The 27,696-nt window shown below is 44.2% G+C and overlaps 1 protein-coding gene across 1 annotated transcript; it reads left to right on the forward strand.

The window, feature by feature from the left end:
• Positions 1 to 6,180: 6,180 nt before the first annotated feature.
• Positions 6,181 to 23,158, forward strand: LOC100280338 (uncharacterized). The gene is made up of 41 exons (NM_001362453.1): positions 6,181 to 6,715; positions 6,791 to 6,891; positions 6,982 to 7,106; positions 7,199 to 7,292; positions 7,410 to 7,520; positions 7,623 to 7,754; positions 7,863 to 7,955; positions 8,079 to 8,170; positions 8,377 to 8,503; positions 8,643 to 8,780; positions 8,862 to 8,938; positions 9,022 to 9,115; positions 9,532 to 9,654; positions 9,764 to 9,878; positions 10,285 to 10,619; positions 10,722 to 10,774; positions 10,859 to 10,919; positions 11,506 to 11,587; positions 11,659 to 11,708; positions 11,782 to 11,868; positions 12,211 to 12,336; positions 12,429 to 12,617; positions 12,702 to 12,862; positions 13,182 to 13,305; positions 13,391 to 13,494; positions 13,764 to 13,893; positions 13,996 to 14,147; positions 16,009 to 16,118; positions 16,227 to 16,352; positions 16,457 to 16,525; positions 16,619 to 16,793; positions 16,998 to 17,142; positions 17,765 to 17,884; positions 20,247 to 20,362; positions 20,460 to 20,543; positions 20,721 to 20,833; positions 20,907 to 21,136; positions 21,257 to 22,066; positions 22,150 to 22,200; positions 22,335 to 22,520; positions 22,609 to 23,158. Exons 1-41 carry the CDS (start codon positions 6,493 to 6,495, stop codon positions 22,855 to 22,857), a joined length of 5,883 nt encoding a protein of 1,960 aa, NP_001349382.1. The 5' UTR covers positions 6,181 to 6,492; the 3' UTR covers positions 22,858 to 23,158.
• The last annotated feature ends 4,538 nt before the right edge of the window (positions 23,159 to 27,696 follow it).

The raw sequence follows: 27,696 nt of genomic DNA on the forward strand, positions 1-27,696 counted from the left end.
CTTGATACTAACTTGTTTGTTGAGTACTCTTGATATAGTCTCAAAGTTATATTGAAAGGGAAAAGTGAACTTGGACAAAGAGAGGGCTTCCACTGCATTCCGGTATCAATGTATCTTGTCCCAAGTTCCTACTTGTGTTCTCATTGCCTTTTTCTCTTATTTGACATTTTGGTGAGGCAATGGGGTTAAAGGGCCAAAAGTTCTCCTATTTTGGTGCTTAATGCCATAGGGGAGAAATAAAGGCCAAAGCAAATGGATCAGCCAACCATTTGTGAAATTTTAAAAATTGTAGAGTTAGAATCTTTGTGTTTGATCAAAGCTCTCTTATTGCAAAAATTGTTCTCTTATGGGGGAGAATTTTGATTATGGGAAAAAGGGAGAGTTTGTGGCATTTGATCAAATTTACTCTTGAAAGATCTCTCGATTTGCCAAAACAAGTGTGTTGGACTTAGGGATAGGAAAAAGAATTTGTTTTGTGCAAATAAACCAAGTGGTGGCATAAGTGATCCATATATGCCAAATTCTATAGTAATCCTAGTGGTCTTCAATTTGACATAAACTTGCGCTTTTGACCTGTTCTAGATATGTTAGTCCTAAATGAGTTGCTTTTCGATGTGTTGGCATAAATCACCAAAAAGGGGGAGATTGAAAGGGAAATGTGCCCTTGGGCTATTGCTATATTGTTTTGGTGATTAGATGCACAACACACTATATGTGAACTAACATAATGTTGAGCAAAGGAATATCAAGATGGATAAAGTGTGAAGGTAAGTTCTAGACACTTAGTCAATTGTTTCATGTGCTAAACATGCTTGTCTAAGTGCTAGGAACTCAATTAAGCCAAGTCCAAAGAGGAGCAAAAGGAGTTCAGCTGAAACAGCCTGTATAGCACCAGCTGTGGGTGCACCGGACAGGCTGGCTTAGCGACAAACTCGCTGCTCTCGGGAATCGTCGAGGACGCCGCGACTAAAATTCACCGGACTGTCCGGTGAGCCAACAGCGTCCGCGCCAACGGTCGGCAACGCGATCGACGCGCAATCAACGGACGATGCGTGGCTAGAGGCAACGGTCACTAGGCCACACCAGATTGTTCGGTGTGCACCGGACAGTGTCCGGTGTGCCAAGGGGACCGAGGGTTCAACGGTCGGCTTCGCCAAAGAAGGAAAGAAATTAGGCACTGTTCATGTCCGGTGGTGCACCGGACTGCCTGGTGCGCCAACGGACAGAAGGCAAGAATTGCCTACCAAATTGAGCTCCAACGACTTCTAGCTGCCTTAGAGCTAAAAAGAGACCCCTAGGCGCATGGAGAAAAACACCAAGCCTCCATTGAACATCCTAAGACGCCTAGACTCCGCAAGCACGCATTCAGATCATTGTGTTTGAGATTTGAGCACTTGTTGAGTTGTGAACTCGCTGCGCTGTGTTTGTGTGCTCGTTTCTTGACTTATGTGCGTGTCGCTGCTGGGACTCTAGCTCTTGCGTGTGTTTCTATTCCCTCCTTTACTCTTGTGGTTTTCATTGTGATCAATATTGTAAGGGTGAGAGGCTCCAACGTGTGGAGATTCCTCACAAAGGGAACATCTGCTATAAGGAAGAAAGTCGTGGTATTCAAGTGGATCATTGGATCGCTTGAAAGGGGTTGAGTGCAACCCTCGTCCATTGGGACGCCACAACGTGGAAGTAGGCAAGTGTTCTACTTGGACGAACCACAGGATAAAAATCGTTGTGCCACCTGTTGTTATTCGTGTGCGATTCTCTCTACTTCTACTCACTTAATAATTGCTTTAAGTTAAAATACTCACCTTGTGAAGAGCAATTAAGTGAAGAAGTCATCTCTTTCTCTCTAGACATAGCACCTTGGTTTTGATTCCACTAACATTTCATAAACCAAGTTTTGTGCCATTTAGTGTTGATTTTTACAGGATCACCTATTCACCCCCCTCTAGGTGCTCTCAGGAGGGGAGTGAGCGAGAGGGGCGCGACATCGACATGTGGGGCCCGCCTGTCAGCGGACGAGGGGGCGCACAGGGCTAGCTGGGCCGGCTTGGGCCGAAAGGCCGAGGAGGGAGGGGGTTCAAGTTGTTTCCCTTTTTCCTTTTTTTGAATTTCTAATCCTTTTCCTTTTATTTTCCCAATTCAAATTCAAATTCAAACTATTCCAGCATGTGCATCAATTCAAAGAATAATTTAGGCTCAGCATGATGCAACATTCCAGGACTCACATAGTTTTGATAAAAAAACAAATAATCCACCACCTAATTAACCTAATTCTAATCAAAAGAGAGAGAGAGAGATACTAAGGAGAGAGACAAGAGGTAACTCCTGAATTTGGTAGGCATTTAGAGAAGAAATTTTATACCCCAAATTCATGGTGTTACAAGACGTGACATTCGTTTCTGTACCATGAGTCATCATATGTGTGAGACTTGATCCTAGCACACATTTGATTCGCGCCTGGATTTGCCCTTAAATCTAGGTGTGATAGTCTGTTGGGTTGTTAAAGTACGCATGCAAAACTATAGAACAAAATAAGTATAGACCTTTAAATATAGATAAAACAACTATAAATTTGTTGTAAATGTTGAGAACTACAGTCTACAAAAGTTCAGCTCGTCATTACAGAACAAGACAACAACCATAAAATTGTTCTAGAACTTAAAACATCTCATTACATTATTATAAAACTGATATAGAACTACTTATATACGTTGATTGATTAAATGGGTCGTGCCCTAAATGGGCCATGTCGCCCCAACTGGCCTTAGCGAGCCGATAGTTATGTGGGTCATGTTGTGTCGTCCATTGAGCTTGATGCTCGGCCCATAGCCTGACTTGTATATCGTGTCGTGCCTGGCCCAGTTCGCCAAACTTCGTGTCGTGTCGTGCTCGAATCAGGCTAAAAATGTCGTGCCTTGTGCTGGCCCTTTTAGCCCGGCCCAAAAGTACACCTATATCTTTCATTATAAAGCATGCTACGAGCAAATTTAAATTTTCCATTTTCAAGTTCATGATCGGGAATTTTAGCAACCAACTTAGCTATGTGAATTTTTTTCTCGAAAAGTATAGGAGAGTTGCGTCCCATTATATTAATCAAATCTAGGATAACAAAGGGCAGGAAAAGAGTCCGGGTACAGACACTCCTTACGGAGGTCTATAAAGGACTAATACCATCAACATCAATATCTCTACATCTAGTGCAAATGGTAACATGATCAATGATAGAGGTAGAAACATGGCAAGCATTCAATTCATCAATCTTAGCAATCAAAGCGACATCAGATTTAAGACATGAAATTGAACCATTGCAAGATTTTAGCTCATTTGTCATTTTTTTGCATTTTCCCTTCTCATGAGCTAAAGCATCTTTTAGCTTCACAATTTTTTTCATTTACCTTAATAAGTATATCCTCTTGGCATTCCAAGAGTTCATCCTTCTCGTTAATGGATTTTACTAACTCATTGATTTTCTCAATTTATTTGAAGCTAAGGCCTTTAAAAAGCAAAGACAAATCTTCTTCATTATTGATAGAATCACCCTCATAATCAAAAGTAGTATATTTTGGGTGATTCTAGGTTGTACCTTCCTTTTGTTCTCCTTGGTCATGAGGCACTTGTGGCCGACGTTGGGAAAGGGAAGTCCCCTGTTGACGGCGATGTTGGCGGCGTCCTCGTTGGAGGAGTCGGTGGAGCTCTCATCAGAGTCCCACACTCTCACAACATGCACCTCGTCGCCCTTCTTATTGAGGTAGTACTTCTTCTCCATCTTCTTATTTGCTTTCTTGTCCTCTTCCATGTCATTGTCACTAGCATATGGACATTTTGCAATATAGTGACCGAACTTACCACACCGGTAGCAAACCGCCAAACCCTCTTAGAATGGGGTTTGTACTCCTTTCCCTTCCGTTGCTTGAGGATTTGCCGGAAGCTCTCAATGATTAGAGCCATCTCCTCATTATCAAGCTTGGAGGTGTCGATTTGGAGCCCCTTGCTTGGTGTAGTTTCCTCCTTTTCTTCCGTTGCTTTGAATGCAACGGGTGATGGCTCGGGACTAAAGGTGGCACCATGATCCATGTCCCTGATGTGTTAGGAGTCTTTGACCATAAGTGAAAAGCTCACAGACTTCCAATCACCTCATCGAGAGACATTTCTTCATACTTAGGATTTTCACGAATTAATTGCACTTGTGTCGGATTGCGAAATACAAGTGACCTTAGGATTAGCTTGACGATGTCGTGGTCGTTGCACTTGGTGATCCCAAGGTTGAGGACTTGGTTCACCATTGTATTGAGTCGGTTGTACATGGTTTGTGGCTCTTCTCCTTTGTTGAGATCAGGTCCTTCAAAGCACCTCAATACCATATTTTTAGGCATCGTAAATCTAGGGACACACAAAACAATATATAATTCATTGTAAGGCATGTATTGATCAAATGCAGGACTATGCTAAAACTGCATTGTATATATTCAGACAATGTGAATTTATGGACGCATAGAACAATAATTAATTCGTTGTGAGGTAAAACTTATTCAGATATAGAACTCTCTGAAACCGCATTGTATATATTCAAGATGCAAACATGTTCTTGACATCAGCTTCCAAAAAAAGAATTCCATCATTAGCCTAGTAAAAACAAATAATGAAATTCATCCATGAGTCAGGGAAACACAAATGTCGAGGTCGAGCATCTAGACTGCGGGGATGTGCACGTGCTCGGTGTCTTAGAAAAACTGAAGAACGAATGACAACCCATGCTCACGGGCAGCGACACCACGCAGGCGACAGGCGTGCATCTACTCCAGCTTCCTCCTTAGGGGAGGGGATGGCTAGGGGAGACGACGCGCCGACCACGCTGCAATCGGGGTGGAGGGAGATGCAGCAGCATTGTGGCGCTTCAGCCACCTTCGGTGGTGCCAGGCAACACGAGATGTGGGAGGAGAGCGTCGCCTCTGCCATCACCGCGAGGAGGGGATGGCTCGGGGAAGAGGTGGGTTTTAGGTTAAGGGTTTCATGAGAGTAGAGGAATGTGGACCGGGGAGCAAGCAAATCGACAGAGGGCAATGAGCCTTACATGCTTGGCATATGTGATGGACTCTGACAGGTCGCCGCGATGGCGAGATGACAGAGTCTGGCAGTCGCGGTGGCAGTGGGAGTTGGTCCAGCCAGGGAACATGCACCGGGAGGGAGAAAAGGGAAGGAAGACGCAACACAACTCCCTCCGTTGAATCCAATTGAAATTTCGGGCTCGAAAAGGTAGCTGCTGCACAAGAGTTGCGTGCCAACACACGGACAAGCGCACGGGGCGCTATCAGGCCTTTTCGCATCCGCTCCTGACACACGTCAACACGCCGGAGGGAGAGAGAGACAAATAGATAGATAGATAGAGAGAGAGATTGCAATTGGATGGGCTTCCTTTGCACCGCGTGGAAGTGGAACCATATGTAAACTCGGGAAAGATGAAACCGAGTTGTTGAATCTTCCGAAGCTACCTACTTTAGTTTCAGCTTTTGCCAATCATTTTCTCTGCGAGACAAGAAACATATACAAGATATTTGGTTCATGTATGGGTGAGAATGAAGCGTGCATGCATCTTTGTTCCATGACTTTATCATCATGCATCTAAGGGGGTATTTGGTTCCACGCTCTTAAAGTTTAGTCCCTCTTGATAATTACGAGTATTAAACATAGTTTAATTATAAAATTAATTACACAGATTAAGACTAAAAGACGAGACAAATTTATTAAACCTAATTAACTATATATTTAATATTCATAACTTCAAAATTTAATGTCAAGTTACTCAAACACTCTCTAAAAAGTTCACGCCCATAACTGGTTTAGTGACCAGAAAATTAAAGATAATGTATGAAGAAAGATCCCAAAGAGATTCCTCGATCCCTCCAATTTACTTGTGACCAGCCCCAAAGGGTGCAACTGCCCCGGACCCGGTGATCTATTCGGTGGGCTCATGGGCTGGCTTGTCGATCTTGTTGGGTTGGGCTTGGGCCCAGCCAATTCGCCAGCAGGTCACGCCTCAATGCATGGGGCCACTGGCTCTCACTCTGTAACTCCTTGTCCCGTGCAGGTGCGGTGCAGTGCAGTGCATAAACCCTAGTGGCAAAATCGTAGAACCCCAGGCCGCTTTGTCTCTGCCCACGGTCCAACCGAAGGAAAAAAAAGTTTGAAAATCAAACACCTTTCATTCCCCCCATCCCTCCTCCTGCTCATCACTGCTGCTCTCTGGCTGCTCCCTCTCCCTCCATCCCCACTGCTGCTCTCTTGCCAAATCTGATCTAGGGTTTCGTTCCATCTCCACGCGCCGTCCCAGTACCTATCTACTCTAGACTACTACAGTATCCAAAAGGCAAGCTTATCTGCGGAGGGAGTGAGCTGACGCATTCCCGTGCTGGCGAGGGACAGCCAGACCCAGACGGGGAGATCCGATCCGATTCCGTGCTAGCTGCTGCGGAGTGAGTGAGGTGACGCGGGAGCGGGATGGCGGCGCCGGGGCGGAGGACGGCGGACGTGTCCTCGTCCTCGCCCGCCCCCTCGCCGTCCCCTTCCACCGGTAGGCGCCTCCTGCGCACGCAGACCGTCGGCAACCTCGGCGAGTCCATCTTCGACAGCGAGGTCGTGCCGTCCTCGCTCGTCGAGATCGCACCCATCCTCCGCGTCGCCAACGAGGTCGAGGCCACCAACCCGCGCGTCGCCTACCTCTGTAAGTAATTCCTTCTCTTGCGCTACTTACTACTACTACTACTAGCGCTCCGATCCGATTCCTCGTTTGCTCCAGGTCGCTTCTACGCTTTCGAGAAGGCTCACCGCCTCGACCCGACATCCAGTGGCCGTGGTGTTCGTCAGTTTAAGACCGCACTTCTGCAGAGGCTTGAGAGGGTCCGTAGTAGTTGCACTTAAAACTCGCCACATATTCGCACACACCTCCACAACCTGCCCATGATTCTGTACACCTCTGCGCTTCTCCAGGAAAATGATCCCACGCTCAAGGGAAGGGTCCACCAGAGCGATGCTCGGGAGATGCAGCGCTTCTACCGCGAATACTACAAGAAGTACATCCAGGCACTGCAGCATGCTGCTGATAAGGCTGACCGGTGAGTGAGCAGACTCTTTTCCCGCGACGCTTCGTGCCTTCGCCGCTCGCTCGGTGCTCCGCCCTTCACGCTCTGCCTTTCTGTCTCCCCAGAGCACTGCTCACTAAAGCGTACCAGACAGCTGCTGTCTTGTTTGAGGTCTTGAGGGCCGTTAATGTCTCGCAGTCCGTTGAAGTCGATCAAGCGGTATGCCATTCATCTCCGCTGTATGCTGATCTCTGTTTTCTTTCTTTCTTCGCATTGGCACACCTTGACTTTTATCAACAGTGACTGTGAATCCTGCTCGTTTTTTTTGCTGCACAGATTTTGGATACACACAATAAGGTTGAAGAAAAGAAAAAGTTGTACGTACCTTATAACATTCTCCCGCTTGATCCTGAAAGTACTGGTCAAGCCATTATGCGATATCCAGAGGTTTTTTTTTTGTCTATCATCTTGTCTCATTAACAGTGACACCAAACTACGCTTTCTGCAAGCAAAATCGTTAATAATGTCTTTTTCCTCATGATTACGTAGATTCAAGCTGCTGTTTATGCTCTTCGCAATACTAGAGGTCTGCCATGGCCAAAGGACCAAGACAAGAAGCCTGGCGAGAAGAATACTGGGAAAGACCTTCTCGATTGGCTTCAGGCTATGTTTGGGTTTCAGGTAATCGTGTGGAACTTATTTGTTCCTAGCATTCTCGGTGTTGTAGCGTGCTTTGCCCTTAAAAGTACACTTAGAATATACGTTCATTTAACTCAAGTTCCATTTCAGAAAGACAACGTGTCCAACCAAAGGGAACATTTGGTACTGTTGCTTGCAAATGTTCATATAATGAAAGTACCCAAGGTTGACCAACAACCGAAGGTACAAATTTCCTCTCCCTCCGCGTGTTTGTGTTTGTGATCTTATAGAGGAACCAGATGACCTTTCTTTTTTGGACCTGCCTGGATTTGCATATTGATGGTATGATGGGGCTATATTTTTTAGTTGGATGACAAAGCTCTGGATGCTGTAATGAAGAAGCTGTTTAAGAATTATAAGAAGTGGTGCAAGTACCTTGGCCGCAAAAGCAGCTTATGGTAGGTACAGAGTATCCATTATGAAATGTATATGAATCACTTGAACTGATTTCTTAGATCTGTATTTACACTCATCTGTTTGGTTTAGTTGGTTGCCAATCATGGGATTTCAGCTGTAGAGCTACTACACTTGAGAGGACATATATATCGTACATCTCTTTGTTAAGTTACTGTTTCTCTAAATGTTTTGTCGAATTGATCTCTAGGTTGCCAACCATCCAGCAGGAAGTGCAGCAGCGTAAGCTTCTTTATATGGGCCTCTACCTGCTGATTTGGGGTGAGGCGGCTAACTTGAGATTCATGCCAGAGTGTATTTGTTACATCTACCATCATGTAAGATTGACTTGCATTATTTTTCCATGTTAACTTTGATATGCTTGCGGTAGTGAAGATCATACCCTGAATTTCGTGGCAAAATATAGCAATATAGGCTTCCAAATTTTAATTTGTGAGGTTATCTTGCTTGGCGTAGATGGCTTTTGAACTCTACGGCATGCTGGCTGGAAATGTGAGCCCAATGACGGGTGAAAATGTTAAACCAGCATATGGTGGTGATGAAGAAGCCTTTTTGATTAAAGTTGTGACTCCAATATACAAAGTTATAGAGAAGGTATAACACATGTTATTTTAAATACCTGCATGTCGTCTTACTTTCATTTCAATTTGATCACAGTTTTTAGGAACTTAACAGGAAGCTGAAAGGAGCAAGACCATGAAATCAAAGCACTCCCATTGGAGAAACTATGATGATCTGAATGAGTACTTTTGGTAAGTGATGAGTTGAATTGCTGTTTACAATCTTGTGCCCCATATTTTAATGAAACCTAAATCATTACTGTATGGCTTGTCAGGTCAGTTGATTGTTTCCGGCTAGGATGGCCTATGAGAGCTGATGCTGACTTTTTCAAAACTCCAAAAGATGCTTATCTGAATCTTTTGAATGGAGTAGGTTCTCTCAATAATATTGGTATCCTCATACTTCTGTTCTGGCATTGTGTAACTTAAGTGTGTTAATGTTTACTTGTGATAGATAATATTAATATTGCTTAAGTGTTATATTACAATTGCTTAAGCATTATATTACAATTGCTTAAGTATTCTGACGAGGTACTGCATTTATACCTTTTCCTTTTTGTTTCTGGTGTATGCTCAAATTCTGGCAATTTATTCATTCGATTTACAATATTACTGTAGATAGGTTTTATCTGTTCATTTAGCCTTGTCTTTTACAGTCTGTATTTTGGAATACAGATCCATGATCTGATGTGACGCTTAGTGTTTTCTTCAGCTTAAAACAAGCAAAATAAAGACTCCCTGGACTACCAGTCCTATTGAAACCCATTTTTCTTGTCGTCGTCCAGGAGAACAGATCTGCAGGTAATACCCATTGGATGGGAAAAGTTAATTTTGTGGAGATACGTTCATTTTGGCACATATTCCGTAGTTTCGACAGAATGTGGATCTTCTTAATATTGTCCTTACAGGTTAGTTGCTCTTCTGTGCACTTTCTTTCTGCCACAGTTCCTTCAAGGCTTCAATACCTCTGTTAAACATTATCATCCCATTTTGTGATGGTTTCTGATTTTCATGTAGGCCATGATAATTATTGCTTGGAATGGTGGAACACCAAGTGATATTTTTGATGCTGGAGTATTTAAGAAGGTTTTGAGCATATTTATTACTGCTGCAATTTTGAAGTTGGGTCAAGGTATTTGACACTCCCGTCATTCCGTTCATCTCCCTGTTTACATATTTGCCATATCACTCCCTAGTTGGGATCTCAGTAGTTGCTACTTGTAACAGAGCCCTACATGGCAATCTTGTTACACTTTTTACTCTCTAGTGGTCTTTGTGCATTGTGCACAACATCATGTACCTTATTAAGTTGTCCTGCTCATTGAAATACCCTGAACCCTACTCAGTTTTTTGCCTATCTTTTGCTTTTACTCCAGAGAAATATTGGCTGGGTGACTGCCATAAAGCCATGAACCTTAAAAAAACTTTGTTCATCGTTGTTTCCGAAATAATTATCATTTTCTTCCATTTGCATATATGTGTCTTAATGCTGAGGAAGGATTTAATTAATGCTAATGAATCTATTATGTATGTGACAGCAATCCTAGACCTCATATTTGGTTGGAAAGCAAGAAGAAACATGTCATTTGCAGTCAAGCTGCGATATATCTTGAAGTTAATATGTGCTGCTGCATGGGTTGTGATTTTACCTGTGACTTACGCGTACACTTGGGAGAATCCTACTGGACTTGCAAGAACAATAAAAAGTTGGCTTGGTGATGGTCAGAATCAGCCATCTTTGTACATATTGGCCATAGTGATATATATGGCACCAAACATAGTTGCTTCTATGCTATTTCTTTTCCCATTTATGAGAAGATTCTTAGAGAGTTCAAATGTTAAGGTCATAACGATCATAATGTGGTGGTCTCAGGTAGCATTCCATCTCTCATTTTCTGCTGCTAATTAGATGACAGAGAGTCAGAGATTCTGGATGCCTCCTTTTTTAAAAAAAAGATTTTATGTTTGTCTGCAGCCCCGGTTATTTGTTGGCAGAGGGATGCATGAAGGTGCATTCTCCCTCTTCAAGTATGTTAGTTTGCTAACCCATCTTCATATTGTCTTGCCTTGTGTTACATGTTTTTCAATTACTGAACATTGTTGTCCTGACAGGTATACCATGTTCTGGGTTCTTCTTTTAGCAACGAAGCTGACTGTAAGCTTCTATATTGAGGTAACATTCATTTTTTTGTATCATGTTCATTCTACCATTACTGATGGATGTTGTATTTCGGTATCCTTGAACATGAAGTTTTCACTCTTTAACTGTAGACTCATTATCAAAGAAGAAAAACAAATCGATAAATCTCTCTTGAGTATTGACCTTGACTGTCCTAGGTGTGATTTTTGTGATTTTGGTGGTTGGAAAACAGATAATGTAGAAACTAGAAACGATAAGTCCCACATCATTTTGCTTGTGCGTGGTAGTTTGTTGGCAAAATATGATTTGCCTGCACAACTCCATGCAAACTTATGGTTTGGCATGAACTTTGGGTTACCGAGTTCATGTTTGGATTTCTTCAGTCACAAATCACAAGTTCAGTTGCCAACCAGAAGCTATTCCCTGATCAGATTCAGATGTATCAAATGTTAGTCCCATAAATAAGAATGGACACATAGTTTGTACATGTGAAAAAAACGATTGCCATGTGGAATGGTTGGAGATCTATTGTTTATTCGTTTGGGATTCAAAGAGAACTAAACCTTCTAAGCTCTCCACAGCTGCTGGTTATTCATCTTGTCTTACTGTCCTGTTGCAGATCAAACCTCTGGTACAGCCAACCATAGATATAATGAGGGAACCTATCAGGACTTTCCAGTGGCACGAATTTTTCCCTCATGGTATTTGTCATGAAATCCATATTTTACATTTTGATAACTTTTTTGGCTTCTTATTTAGGTTTAATTTGCAGGAACTAACAATATTGGTGTTGTTATATCACTGTGGGCTCCAATAATTCTAGTATGTCTTGATCCATCTTGTTTCTCATAAGGAAAACTTTTTCTTAGTACAAGTTTAATTAGTTAAAATACAGGTATATTTCATGGACACCCAAATTTGGTATGCACTGTTCTCGACATTAATTGGTGGTATCTATGGGGCTTATCGTCGTCTTGGTGAGGTTGGTAAAAAAATAGTATCTTGTGTATTTTTAATGCGTCTTTCTTTAGCCTTTGAAACAGTTTCCTTGTCCAATAAATTGCATTGTGTCTAGTAGCAATCAGAAAATTAGTCCTAGGATTGTGTTTCACCCTTCCCATTTTGAAGCAACTGTTTATAGTTTTTTCCATAATGGTAGCATCAATAAAAGTGTTTTTATTTTTTATACCATTTTATTTACCCAATTCTGCCTGTTTTATGTCGCCTCTTTACTTTATTATATATTTTCCTAGTGTTGTGGAGCATAATTTATCATGATCGATGGGACTCACATTAGACTCCTTTTGTGGTTCCATAATATCAGATACGGACATTAGGAATGTTGAGATCTCGCTTTGAATCTTTGCCCGAGGCCTTCAATGAACGCTTGATTCCTTCTGATGCAAATAAGAGTAAAGGTCTTCGTGCTGCCTTTTCAAGTAGACCCAAGGTATTTGTTTATATTGTAAGGTTGGGCGTTATGAGTAGATCAATGGCAGTTCAATTGAGTATCTATCTATTTGATCTGACACAGTTTTTTAGGCTTCTGGTGACGAAAGACAGAAAGAGAAAAGAGCTGCAAGGTTTGCTCAAATGTGGAATGTCATTATTACAAGTTTCCGTGAAGAAGACCTCATAGACAATAGGGAGATGGATCTGCTACTGGTTCCATACTGTAAAGACCGTGAGCTCGATATATTTCAATGGCCACCTTTCTTACTTGCTAGCAAGGTTGCTCATCTTGCTCTTTCTGTATTTTTTCTACTTACTATATTTGTGGATTCAGCAGTTTATTGTTTATCTGCTGGATTGTAGATCCCAATAGCACTGGATATGGCAGCAGACAGTGGCGGAAAAGACCGTGATCTGACGAAGAGGATAAAATCAGATCCATACTTTTCCTTTGCTATCAGAGAATGCTATGCTTCATTCAAGAACATCATCAATACTTTAGTGTTTGGTCAGCGGGAGAAAGAGTATGTCTTCTCTTCCCAAGATTGTTATTTATTAGGGAAATATGGGCCCCGGTCACGTGGTTGTTTGTCGTCTCTGGAATTGAAGCAATATGGCACAGGCACACTAAACCTAAAATAGTACCAATTCTACTCTGAACACACCACCCCAAATCAAGGGCTCAAAACATAAGTGATGCATTTTAGTGTGAAAGCATGAAGATAATATAAACTGAGTTCATTTTGAATGGGTATTTAACCCTTGGTGTGTAACATCTGTTTGACTAAGTCCATTTGAGCCGCTTGGATTTCCTTCTGAATAACCATGTGATGCCTATTTCAGTGTCCTAGCACAGATTTTCGCAGTTGTGGATCAGCATATAGAAGATGAAACTCTGATAAAGGATCTCAATATGAGGAACCTTCCTGCACTGAGCAAGAAGTTTGTTGAATTACTTGAATTACTGGTATAAATCGTGTCATCGTTGTTTTAGCCTTTTAGGTCATGTTCATGGTGGATACCTCATAACTTTGTCGATTTCTTGAGTGCAGCAAAAAAACAAGGAGGAAGACTTGGGTCAGGTAGTCATTTTGTTCCAAGATATGCTTGAGGTGGTCACAAGGGATATAATGGAGGAACAGGACCAGCTCGGCACGTGAGTAGCTTAGTTTCCTTTTGTTACAGCACTTGATATTCTTCTTCGGATATTAACATGCATGACATGCCACTTATGCAGATCAGCTTGCATTTTTTTCTGTCATAGCTATATTGTTCTTTCTTTTTGTTTGTTAGTAAAAAACTAAAGCTGGACTGAAGTTCAATTTTGTTTCTACATACAATTTGGTGATTTATCTTGTTACTTTTTGTTTCTAGTATAAATGTTGCAGTAGTTTGTGTTATATATATTTTTTATTTTTCTTCCAGACTGTTGGAATCTGCACATGGTGCAAATAGTAGAAAACATGAAGGAATTACACCGCTAGATCAGCAAGACCAGTTGTTTGCTAAAGCTATTAAGTTCCCTGTGGATGAATCAATTGCATGGACTGAAAAGGTCTGATATTTGTCCCCATTCTTTATGTATAGGGGATTCTGATATGATGCTTATATATTTTCTTTCTGTTACTGCAATGACATAAACTTTATGCTTGTTCAGATAAAGAGGCTTCATCTTCTGTTAACTGTGAAGGAGTCTGCTATGGATGTTCCTACTAATCTTGATGCTAGGCGGCGGATATCATTCTTTGCAAATTCTTTATTTATGGATATGCCCAATGCTCCAAAAGTTCGGAACATGTTGGCCTTCTCGTAAGTTTTTACTACTGTTTGTGTTGTATTATGCACTATTTTAGCGTTACTCCTGCAACCTTCTTGCTAGTCCTAGTTATGTCATGTTATAATTTACTCAATGTGTAGTCATTTTGTTGGCAATTCTCATCTAAATATCGTAGTGTCATGGGCATCATAGGGAGCGAGAGGCAACAGCCAGGCTGGGATAAGGCTAGAGAATAAGATTGAGATGAGCTGGGATAAGGCTAGAGAATAAGATTGAGATGAGAGAATTGTGGAGAGTTGGTTAGCAGTAGATAAGTCCAAGAAAGTAGGAGTTAGTTGAGAGTTTGTAGGAGAAGTTGGTTAGCCATAGGGCTATTTATAAGCCGCATGGCAGCAGGGAATAAATCAAGCAAGATCATTATCAAACCAATCTCTCTCCCTTGCAATGACTCTCTCAAGCGCCTAGGGCTGCTACCCTAGAACCAAGCCTGCGGCAGAGGGGTATAACCTCGCCGGAGAAGACAGCTATCCCCATGGACCGAAGGTCCATGACACCTGGTATCAGCTCCAGGTTATCCTCACCACCACCAGCCGCCCATCCCTCACCACCACCAGCCGCCGCACCATCTGCTGCCGCAACGCCCTCCCACCCGCCCTCTCCAACTCTAGATGCATTCACTCGGCTCGAAGAGAAGTGGGACCAATTCGTTGTGATGTTCCACCGCTACAAGGAGAAGACAGAGAAGGAACTCCAAGCAGCGGTGCGGCTTCAGGCGGCAGCGCGAGGGTTCCTGGCACGCCGCCAGGTACAGTCCCTTCGTGGGGAGAAGCACCTTGCTGTGGCCTCTAGGGCCACCCCATGGCCGTCATCACATGAGCAGGCCGTGGTGCGCCTGCAAGCCGCAGTGCGCGGCTTCCTTGTTAGGCGGGCGGTGCGGAAGCTGCACTTGTTGATCAGCTCATCGCTGCACCAACTCGCAGCCTGCGCGCCCAACCACCAGGTCTCGTCTATACTTTTTGAACCCACTGCAGAAGTCGAGATCTGGGTATGCAGCCCCCCTGCACGGCCAAAGAGGGTCGTCTCCTTCATTCGGGCAACTGCCTTGGTGCTGGACAGACCCAACATAAGAACGGGCTGGTTCCTCCTTCATCTGTCATCCAACGTGAAGTCCGCAGTTCAGCTCTTTCCTTGGGATCCAGGAGGACAGGAGGACATAGCTGGAGTTCAAATTTATATTTTAGTTCCACAATTATTTTGTATTTTCGTCTTAAATAATAAAGGTAAGCCGAGATGTAAAAGGCTTAACCTTAAGTCGTGTCAGGTAAGTCTATGGCAGCTCGAGGACGAGCTGGTCCTCAAGGGAGGGGGAGATGTCATGGGCATCATAGGGAGCGAGAGGCAACAGCCAGGCTGGGATAAGGCTAGAGAATAAGATTGAGATGAGCTGGGATAAGGCTAGAGAATAAGATTGAGATGAGAGAATTGTGGAGAGTTGGTTAGCAGTAGATAAGTCCAAGAAAGTAGGAGTTAGTTGAGAGTTTGTAGGAGAAGTTGGTTAGCCATAGGGCTATTTATAAGCCGCATGGCAGCAGGGAATAAATCAAGCAAGATCATTATCAAACCAATCTCTCTCCCTTGCAATGACTCTCTCAAACGCCTAGGGCTGCTACCCTAGAACCAAGCCTGCGGCAGAGGGGTATAACCTCGCCGGAGAAGACAGCTATCCCCATGGACCGAAGGTCCATGACACGTAGTTGGTTATTTACTCCTATAAGTTTGCTTTTGCATACTTTTCCACTACTTGTTGGCAAGGCACTTTTGCAAGATGTGTGTTTGATCTGATCTTTTGCTTGATTTTCTTATTTCATTGTTTTAACTATTTCTGTATTGCAGTATCTTGACTCCTTATTACAAGGAAGATGTTCTGTTCTCATTACAAAATCTAGAAGAGCCAAATGAGGATGGAGTTTCCATTCTTTTCTACTTACAAAAAATTTACCCAGGTTATTTTCTCACTTGCTTAACAATTACTTGAAATGATATTCATGCATTTTTTTGGGTTTGGCCTCTGCTCACTGAAACTGACTTTTTGTGTACTAACCTCATTGAAGATGAATGGAAAAATTTCCTCGAAAGGGTTGGCTGCAAGAATGAAGAGGGACTCCGTGAAGATGAAGAACTAGAAGAGAAGCTTCGTCTTTGGGCGTCGTATAGGGGGCAGACATTAACAAGAACTGGTATAGCGTACCTCCTGCATGGTTGCACCTACATCTTCTCTCAAGGAACATCTTAAACTATGCATGATGCCTTTTTGCTGTCATTGTTGTTCTTGTGTATGCAGTAAGAGGGATGATGTACTATCGAAAAGCTTTGGAGCTTCAGGCTTTTCTTGATATGGCGGAAGATGATGGTATTTCTAATAGCAGTCTGCTGTGGTTCTGAAATGTTGTTCTGAATGCGGGCTTAGTGGCATATGTGATAACTTCTGTTCTTGTCTCATTAGATCTTATGGAAGGTTACAGAGCAACAGAAGTAATGCCCGAGGACTCGCAATTAATGACTCAATGCAAGGCTATAGCTGACATGAAGTTTACATATGTTGTCTCATGCCAACAATATGGAATTCAGAAGCGTTCTAATGAGCCTTGCGCACATGATATTTTGAGACTAATGACGGAGTGAGTTTCTTTGAGAACTTCTGAATAAGTCCTGTTATAGGAGTAACCTGAACTTTTTTTTATGATTGTCATTCATCCAATAAATGTAGGTGTTAGTAATGTAACAGGATGATGCAAATTGTTCAGGTCACATTACTACTTACTACTGTAGGTTATATGTTATGTGATGGTATTGTAATAACATAACTGGCATTTTTTTGGCAGATATCCATCACTTCGGGTCGCCTATATTGATGAAGTTGAAGCGCCTAGCCAAGATAGAAACAAGAAGATTGAAAAGGTTTACTACTCAGTGTTGGTGAAGGCTTCTGTTACAAAACCTGATGAGCCTGGTCAGAGCCTTGATCAGGTATTAAAAACCGACACTGTTAATTTAGTATTTACTTGTACCACATTATTCTGCTTTATCATGGTTGATGCTTTCACCAATTATCCTTGCTTTACTGAAACTGCAATGTGATGCACTTAGGGGTGGTAATGGATCATGATCCAATGCTTCTTCACAAAATGGTAGGGCCCTAAATAAATTTTAGTTAAAAAATGAATAGAAATAGAGCCCGATCCTGATCCGATCTGATCATTAAATCTTATAGTGTAAAATTTAGAACCCATTGTCACCCATAGATGCAATAGAATCGACGAAGAAAGAATGCTGAAAAAGATGAAATATGCATGCCAAGAAGATTACCTTGGATGTGGCAGATTTATTTTTAAGTTCCTAACACCTATAAACTAGCAGCTGAAGAAAGTCATGGTTCTTTTTTTTATCTAGGTTGTCCATTGCTAGAAAGGCCTGGTTACATAAATCCTTTGAACTTAAATACTTGTTTTCATTGTGTGTGTTGGGATCATTCTGTGTTTAATCTGGAATAGCTTAAAATCTTTCTGACGATCCTCCAATTTATAGAGTATCCACAGCCTCAATTGTGCAATTTGTGTTGGACTTATGCGCCGCCTATCTTTCTGTGTAGGTCATCTACAAGATAAAGCTACCAGGTAATGCCATTTTAGGTGAAGGAAAGCCAGAAAATCAGAACCATGCAATAATATTCACCAGAGGCGAATGCCTCCAAACTATAGATATGAATCAGGTACATCTTGTGCACTGGTAGGTTTGATGAATTGTTTTAGCGAGCGAGCCTCTAGCTGAGTTGGTTAGGTGGCTCTAGTAGCACTCCTAAGATCCTGGGTTCGACTCCCTATGGGAGCGAATTTCAGGCTAAGGTTAAAAAAGGCACTCGTTGGTTTCCTTGGTTTGCATGGGTGAACCGACCTATGGTGGGCAGGCCCTCGTGCATGGGATTGGTTAGTGTGGGTTGGGCCTCAAAGCACGGGTCAAGGATCAAACCATAGGGTGTGGCTTCCCCATGTTTGAGGGGGGCAGCTTTCGTGACCTTTTAGGGTGGGCTCCAGTTGAGCTCTTCTTAGTGAAATACTATTGGACTTTGTGTGTGTGTGGCTTGGCACCATTGTTGGGCTGCCGACCCATTAGGGTTAGAATTCTGTGTCTATATATGTAACCACCACCTCTATGCAATACAATCAAGTCATTCCAACATGGTATCAGATTAGGGTTTCCTTCCTCCCACCCCCACAGCAGCCAACTCCTAGCCGCCAGCCCCTAGGCTCGGTCGCCACTGGCTTCCGCGCCGCCGTCCCCGGGAGTCTCCTCCATCACTCCCGGGGGCGCCCCCATCCTGGCTCCGATTGAGTGGCTCACATTCTGCACCAGCCATCGGCGCACCCAGACCGGCTCTGCACCAGCCGCCGACGCCACCTCCTCCTAGGCCGCCAGCCCTTCTCCCCTGCTAGCAGTCGCCGACGCCGTATTGGGCGAGCCCGCGCCCGGCCGCCCTCCTTCCCCTCCACCTCCGGCCAGTCCGGCCTGCCCCCTGCACGTTGCTGCCAGTTCGGCCCGGTCCCACGCCTGCACGCGTTGTGGCTTGTGGTGGCGGCGTCCAGCTCCTTCACCGTGCCACTGTGGCCCCTCCGGTCAGCGCCGTCGCCGGACACCTCCTCTCCCACCGGATTCGCGCCCTACGCCCGTCGCCACCCCTCCACTTGGTCTTCACCCGGCTGTAGACTCGACGCACGGGATCCGGCCGTTGGCGGCTCAGATCCCACTAGCCTGACCATGCCAGGGTCGGCCAGTCCCTTTCAACCTCCATGACGGCGCACAGGTTGGTGTGACCATGACCGCCGCCGCTGGATCCACCCCCTGCCCTGTGGCCCACACCTGGCACCGTTTCTGCGCCACGCGGCCCAACTACGACGTCTTGTGGCCCTTGCCGACGAGCGCCCATGGTGCTGCGGCTCGTCCCCTGGCCTGCGCCGCTGCCGCAGCGGCCCTTCCTCTCCTTTCCTGAGTGTCGCTGCCTCCTTCCCATGGCCGCTACGGCATCCTCCCTCTTCCCTTGTCTAGTGTAGTCGCCCCCTGCTCCCTGGCGGCATGGCTACCCTATGCACCGACCCCTGCGTCGTCGTCTATGCCTGTGCAACCACCATCATCGCGTCGGCCTCCTCCCTGACTGCGTCGACGCCCAACAATGCCTTCTTCCTCTTCTTCGCACCTCTCCAGTCGTCGGTGACAAACCCCTTCCCAGGCCCGGCACAGGCCCTACTCGACTGGACCCGCTCCGCCGCCTACCCCCTTCTTCGTCGCCGCCATAACTGGATCCGTCGCTGTCGCATCTTTCTCGGTCGGATCCATTGTTGCCGCGACCTTCCCGGTTGGATCTGCCATCCCTTTGGCCGGATCGCCGTCTTTCTGGCTTGATCCGTTGCTGTCGTGGCCTTCCCGACCGGATTTGTCGTTGCCCCTTGTATTCTGCCAGGGGCGCGGCCACCCTGACTAGCGCAGAAGCGTGCGCTGCTGTTGGCCTCCCTAGCGGGGCTTCTCGACGACCGGACGACTGAATAAGCAAGAAGGTTGGCCTGCTGGTGCTCTTTTGTTGTGTCGTCCCGTCGACCATTGATGCTCGAACGTCGACCCCTCCCGAAGAACATGCTACTGCTGCGTGTCTCCCGACCACGGCCATCTCGACTTCAGCTACCTCGGCATCAGGGGCTATCGTCTTCTCGGAGTCCACACCGGTCTCTACTCCAGCCGCAACATTCGCACCCTAACGACGCTGCGACTGCGGCGGATATCAACCCGTTGGCTCCTACCTTTGGCTTCTACTCTTGTCTCATCGTGTGTGGTGCCCCTGCTGCGACTGCGGGGGATGTTGGACTATGTGTGTCTGTGTGGGCTAGCACCATTGTTGGGTTGCCGGTCCATTGAGGGTTAGCGTTCTGTGTCTATATATGTAACCACCACCTATATTCAATACAATCAAGTCATTCCAACAAGTACCATGGGGGCGGTCTTTCCCCCACCGGCCAAGTGTCTTTATGAATTGTTTTATGTTTTATCTATTTTGTGCCTTTAGTTATGTTGAGTTGTATTGGCAGGAGCACTATATGGAGGAGGCTTTGAAAATGAGAAATCTGCTGCAAGAGTTTGAGAAGAAACATGGAGTGAGATATCCATCGATACTTGGAGTCAGAGAACACATATTTACGGGCAGGTAATATGCCATGATTCATATATTTAAGGTTAAACTAGGACCATCTGATCTCTACTATACTTTCCAATCATGACTAAATGTTGCGAAATTTCTGCAGTGTGTCATCCCTTGCATGGTTCATGTCAAATCAGGAAACTAGTTTCGTAACAATTGGACAACGAGTGCTTGCCAATCCGTTGAGGTATCCATCTTGGTTCATATTTGATTTTACATTCATGGTGTGGCGATGCATTGTTGGTTCTACTTTTGTCAATTTTTGGATTGTTTGAATCGTCCTCTAATTTATTTTGTTCTTTGGAATTTTACTATTCTAAATTGTTGCCTTTGCCATTTTTGTTCCTGAACCTTCTTTATTCAGGGTTCGTTTTCATTATGGTCATCCTGATATCTTCGATCGCCTTTTCCACATTACGAGGGGTGGTGTGAGTAAAGCATCCAAAATTATCAATCTCAGTGAGGACATATTTGCAGGTACTTCTCCTTTGCTGTTGCCGCTTAATAATGTGGAACTGTTATGGTAACATTGTGGCTTCTTGTGGTGCAGGATTCAATTCCACATTGCGTGAAGGCAATGTTACTCACCACGAGTACATGCAAGTTGGCAAGGGAAGGGATGTGGGTCTCAATCAAATATCTCTGTTTGAGGCAAAGATAGCAAATGGCAATGGCGAACAGACGCTGAGCCGTGACATCTACCGGCTGGGTCATCGCTTTGATTTCTTCAGAATGCTATCTTGCTACTATACAACAATTGGTTTCTACTTCAGTACAATGGTATTTTGGTGACCTGAGTTTTTGAACTGTTCTTGTCCGTTCATTGGTTAACCTTTCTTGCATTTTCTGACTTGTTCGTTGTTTCACCTTAACACCTCTGTTATTTCTGCATGCACTTAGATTACAGTGTGGACTGTATATGTTTTCCTCTATGGGCGGTTATATCTTGTACTTAGTGGACTTGATGAAGCGCTGGCTACTGGAAGGAGGTTTGTGCACAATGCACCTCTCCAGGTTGCGCTTGCATCGGAGTCTTTTGTGCAGCTTGGGTTTTTGATGGCGCTACCCATGATGATGGAAATCGGTTTGGAGAGAGGATTCAGAACAGCATTGAGTGACTTCATACTGATGCAGCTTCAGTTGGCCTCAGTTTTCTTCACGTTCTCATTGGGAACAAAAACTCATTACTACGGAAGGACATTACTCCATGGAGGAGCTGAATACAGAGCCACTGGACGTGGGTTTGTGGTGTTCCATGCGAAATTTGCTGACAACTATCGACTCTATTCCCGTAGCCATTTTGTCAAGGGCATTGAGCTGATGATTCTACTAGTTGTGTATGAAATATTTAGCCAGCCATATAGAGGGGCTGTAACTTACATCTTCATCACCGTGTCCATGTGGTTCATGGTGGGCACTTGGCTCTTTGCACCATTCCTGTTCAATCCTTCTGGATTTGAGTGGCAGAAGATTGTGGACGACTGGACCGATTGGCACAAGTGGATCAGCAATCGTGGAGGTATCGGTGTAGCACCAGAGAAAAGCTGGGAGTCATGGTGGGAAAAGGAGCAAGAGCCCCTTCGATACTCCGGGAAGCGCGGTACTGTTGTTGAAATACTGCTTGCGCTGCGTTTCTTTATCTACCAGTACGGACTTGTGTATCATCTGAATATAACGAAGAAGATAACTAAGGACAACCAGAGTGTGCTGGTAATTCACTCTAGTCTTATTTTTGCATTGGCTGCTCTACGCTGGTGCGGTCTTTTTTTTTCTAACTAATGCGCCTTTTCCAGGTTTATTGCTTCTCATGGGTTGTAATTTTTGTGATTTTGCTCGTTATGAAGGTAAAAAAACATATTGGTCTCTGGCTGATATAATTTAGCAAGATTTTCTTAATCTATACAATACTATGTAGCTAACGTTGCACAGCTCTGGAAATGCTGTATCAGTGGTAAGTTAGTTGTATCTTGTTTTGCAGACCGTATCAGTGGGCAGGAGAAGGTTCAGTGCAGAGTTCCAGCTAGTGTTCCGGTTGATCAAGGGTCTGATATTTATAACATTTACAGCCATCGTGGTAATCCTAATAGCGATCCCTGGCATGACGGTGCTGGACATATTTGTTTGCATCCTTGCTTTCATGCCCACTGGATGGGGTTTGCTGCTGGTCAGTAGCTGAACTGAACATACATTCTTGTATTGGTCGTCCCTTTTGGTTGGTGGGTGATCGACGTGATCTTTGACCTGTGTTGCAGATTGCCCAAGCGATCCGGCCTGTGATCCACAAGACTGGGCTCTGGGGCTCGATCAAGGCTCTTGCCCGGGGCTACGAGATCCTGATGGGACTTCTCCTGTTCACGCCCATCGCCTTCCTCGCCTGGTTCCCGTTCGTGTCGGAATTCCAGACCAGGATGCTGTTCAACCAGGCGTTCAGCAGAGGTCTGCAGATCTCCCGTATCCTGGGAGGACACAAGAAAGACCGAGGGACCCGGAACAAAGAATAGGGCTGGGCTGCTGCTGATTCAAGGTTTGTGTGCGCCACTAGTATTTATGTGTGAATGGGTGGGTAGCATATGGCTCGAGAGTATCTCCTGAATGGAGATTGATTGATCCTGAAGAGTAGAAGAGACTCGAGTGATGTAAGATGCTGCAGGCTTGTTGCTTTGTTACCTAGGCGTTAGGCAGAACAGATGTTTTCAGGATCTCTGGCCTGTTAACCACATCTTCCCCTGTTCAGAGTGAATTAATTCCTAATGGAAACTGATTTGTGAATTACTTCCTAATAGAGGAGTGCTTCCAAACTGATTTCATGTGTGTGCTGTGATATTGTTTAGCATATAGTATTTTAAATGTAGCTTTGAATTTTCATTCTTTCGCAACAAAAAATGAATAGGACAAGCTGGTCAAACTTGAAAAAAAAAGTTAAACGGGTTATAATTTGGGACGGAGGGAGTATGATTTGAGAACCTCATCAAATAGTCTTGCCATCCAAAAATAGTAATCGTACTAGGATTTTAATCAATTTTTATAAAATTTTATATCATAAAAAACACCTCTAAAATGGTATCAATTTTTAGCTACCGACTTTATATAAGAGAGTTTAGTGGTCTAAATTCTAGTTTGTATGGTTTTTTTAATCATCGAATACGATTGACATTCTTAGACGATGCAAACATTTATGAAGCAATTTTGGCAAAAAAAAGTGCAAAACCAGTTTGGAACCGCTTTAAGTCTTGACAGGGAGATGATTTGAACAAATTTAAGAGCTCAGGCGGTGAGGTGTCTGATTTTTTAGAGTCCGAGAAGAAGAAGAAAAGAGACTACTAATGTTTAAGAATACATAATAAGAAAGAAAAAATGATTAACAAATTGAAGGTTTGACATGTGTCCCGTGCCAGTTGTACAGTAGGATGTGGTGGCTAATTTGGGCTCGTGGGTGGGCCTGGCCTTTAAAGTGCGAGTTGGGCCGCTAGCTAACTAACTTTAGCTTCAGCGCATGCGAAAAGGTCTTCGATGACGAGTTCATCAAAGATGGCACGCTCAATCTGCCTCCCAACAGCGTGAACGTCGTGGTGCAGCACCTCCGCCCACATGCACCTCCGGACCTCATACGCCGCCATGCCTTAGTATCGTCTGCACTCCATTGTCACACCCGATTTTGAAGGCAAAACCGAATGTATAACATATATATGTCAGGATCAATTTTTACATATATGTTGACGTTACAAGTGTAATATATTAAAAGACAATACAATAAAGACGTAATGAGAGTAGAGTAACTTTATTACATCATACAGACATAAGTGTCTTAAATAGTATCATCATCAAAGTACAACAGATAAAACATGGACGGTCTTCCACAGGAAGATGACTGCGCGCTTCGTTAGACTTAGTACTCGTCAACATTATTTGTAAACTCTTCTTCATCTCTCTGATCAAAATATTAGCAAGGGATTAGCTCACTTATGGTCGGGGCTCAGCAAGTGGGAGGAGTAATGCATTTTTAACAAGGTAGGCTATGGATAAGCGGTAAGCATTTTCGTTGATCCATATTTTATTAACAACGCCTGACTTACTAATTGTAAGTGTATCCCAAAATATCTCAATTAAACATAAGCATATGATTATATCAAAAACACTCAAGTGAAACCACTTAAACAAACCATTTATAAATCAACGGATCACGATTTATTTTCCATCTTTAAATTCAATTATCATGTGAGGGTCCAGGTTGCTCTTAACTGTGAGCACAACTGACATATCAGTTTTACACTCTGCAGAGGTGGTACAACTTTACCCACAAGCCATATATCCCCTCTAGCCTGGGTTGCACGGACCCGTAAACATTGTCGAGGTGAATGACTAGGGATCCATTATGAGGTTTTCACAAAATATTCTTAGTACAAAGCCACCCGCTAAGGTTTCCACGTCAGTATTAATGGCCATCTGGGCGAGTTAACTTAGCCAAGACTACCACCCCATGTTAACATGAGCTGCCACCAAACCACTATCGCCCCCTCTTGCTCATCTTTTAGGTGGGGTTGCTAAGCACTAAGTCTATAGACCTAATTACCAAAGCCAAAGCTATTATAGCACTCGTGGTTGCACTGTTATCCTGGGTGGTCAATCCATGTTCCATTTAATATGAAATGATCTTGTTTAACCATCGGGTTAACATCATAAAACAAATTTCATCTACTGAACAATAATATCATTAAAGAGTGACATCATAATTATCAAGTTGAGCAATAGCACAAATTGCTAAGCATAGTATTTATCCCAAGGTAATCAAGGAATAGGGTTGGTATTTCTAGGAAATCCTATTTAGGCAAATCCCATCAAATTATGCAAATATCCGAAAAGTAAACATTATTGTATGCATTACTTGGGTACAAACAGAAATGCAGAGGGAGAATTCACTTGCCTTGCTCGAACGTGTCCTGCGGGTCGTCTTCGAACGTGTTTGGATCTTCTACCACACAGTCGACTTCTAATATCGATTCGCATATCGTACATACAAAAGAAAACATACACCATATAAATAAACATACACCATTACATGGGTATCATTCACCATTACATGAACAATTATATACCACACAAACTATACCTATAAATAGTGCCTAAAATAAAACCTAATTCATATTTATTTTATTAATCCACTAAAATCTCTGTAAGGGAATTAGGCTTACACCTAGTCCCTAATTAATTTTGGTGGTTGAATTGTCCAACACAAACAATTGGACTAACTAGTTTGCTCTAGTGTATAAGTTATACAGGTGTCAAAGGTTCACAACAAGCCAATTAAAAAGACCAAAGTTGGGTTCAAAATAGAGAGCTAAAGGCATCCCGAAAGGCTCCCTGGTCTGGCGCACCGGACTGTCCGGTGGCGCACCGGACAGTGTCCGGTGCACCAGGGGACTTCGCGCAGAACTTCTCAGCCTCGGGAATTTTCAGAAGCGGACGCGCTATAATTCACCGGACTGTCCGGTGCTCCAAGAGGACGCGGCTCTGGAACTTGGCAGCCTCGGGAATCTGTAGCGGCTGCTCCGCTATAATTCACCGGACATGTCCGGTGTACACCGGACTGTCCGGTGCAACAGCGGGGCAACGGCTACTTCGCGCCAACGGTCGCCTGCAACATCAATTAATGCGCGCCAGAGCGCGCAGGCGTCAGGCACGCCCATGCTGGCGCACCGGACACTCTACAGTACATGTCCGGTGCGCCACCGGACATCCAGGCGGGCCCAGAAGTCAGAACTCCAACGGTCGAATTGTAACGGCTTTGGTGACGTGGCTGGTGCACCAGACTGTCCGGTGCACCATACGACAGACAGCCTCCACCAACGGTCATGTTTGGTGGTTGGGGCTATAAATACCCCAACCACCCCACCATTCATTGCATCCAAGTTTTCCAGCTTCCAACCACTATACAAGAGCTAGCATTCATTGCAAAGCACACCAAAAGAGATCAAATCCTCTCCCAACTCCACACAAAGCCTTAGTGACTAGAGAGAGTGATTTGTAGTGTTCATTTGAGCTCTTGCGCTTGGATCGCTTCTTTTCTTTGGCATTCTTCCTTGTGATCAAACACTCACTTGTAATTGAGGCAAGAGACACCAATTGTGTGGTGGTCCTTGCGGGAAGTTTGATTCCCAAGTGATTTGAGAAGAGAAGCTCACTCGGTCCGAGGGACCGTTTGAGAGAGGGAAGGGTTGAAAGAGACCCGACCTTTGTGGCCTCCTCAACGGGGAGTAGGTTTGCGAGAACCGAACCTCGGTAAAACAAATCCGCGTGTCACACTCTTCATTTGCTTGCAGTTTGTTTTGCACCCCCTCTCGTGGATTCGTTTTTATTTCTAACGCTAACCCAGCTTGTAGTTGTGTTTATATTTGTAAATTTCAGTTTCGCCCTATTCACCCCCCCTCTAGGCGACTATCAATTGGTATCAGAACCCGGTGCTTCATTAGAGCCTAACCGCTCGAAGTGATGTCGGGAGTTCACGCCAAGAAGGAGATGGAGACCGGCGAAAAGCCCACTACAAGCCACGGGAGCACTTCATCGGAAGAGTCCCACTCCAAGAGGAAGGAGAAGAAGAAGGATTCCTCCAAAGGGAAGGAGAAGAAATCTTCTTCACACAAAGAGAAGAAGGAGAAATCCTCTTCCACAAGCCGCATCGGAGTGGGGACAAGAAAAAGAGGATGAGGAAAGTGGTCTACTACGAGACCGATTCTTTATCAACCTCCACCTCCGGCTCCGACGCGGCATCCGTCACTTCTAAGCGCCAAGAGCGCAAGAAGTATAGTAAGATTCCCCTACGCTACCCTCGCATTTCTAAACATACACCTTTACTTTCCGTCCCATTAGGCAAACCACCAACATTTGATGGTGAAGATTACGCTAGGTGGAGTGATTTAATGAGATTTCATCTAACCTCACTCCACAAAAGCATATGGGATGTTGTTGAGTTTGGTGCACAGGTACCATCCGTAGGGGATGAAAACTATGATGAAGATGAAGTAGCCCAAATCGAGCACTTCAACTCCCAAGCCACAACCATACTTCTCGCCTCTCTAAGTAGAGAGGAATATAACAAGGTGCAAGGATTGAAGAATGCGAAGGAGATTTGGGATCTACTCAAGACCGCGCACGAAGGTGATGAACTCACCAAGATCACCAAGCGGGAAACGATCGAGGGGGAGCTCGGTCGCTTCCGTCTTCGCCAAGGGGAGGAGCCACAAGATATGTACAACCGGCTCAAAACCTTGGTGAACCAAGTGCGCAACCTCGGGAGCAAGAAATGGGATGACCACGAGGTGGTTAAGGTTATTCTTAGATCACTC

Source organism: Zea mays, chromosome 6, assembly GCF_902167145.1.
Source record: "Zea mays cultivar B73 chromosome 6, Zm-B73-REFERENCE-NAM-5.0, whole genome shotgun sequence".
Lineage (NCBI taxonomy): Eukaryota > Viridiplantae > Streptophyta > Magnoliopsida > Poales > Poaceae > Zea > Zea mays.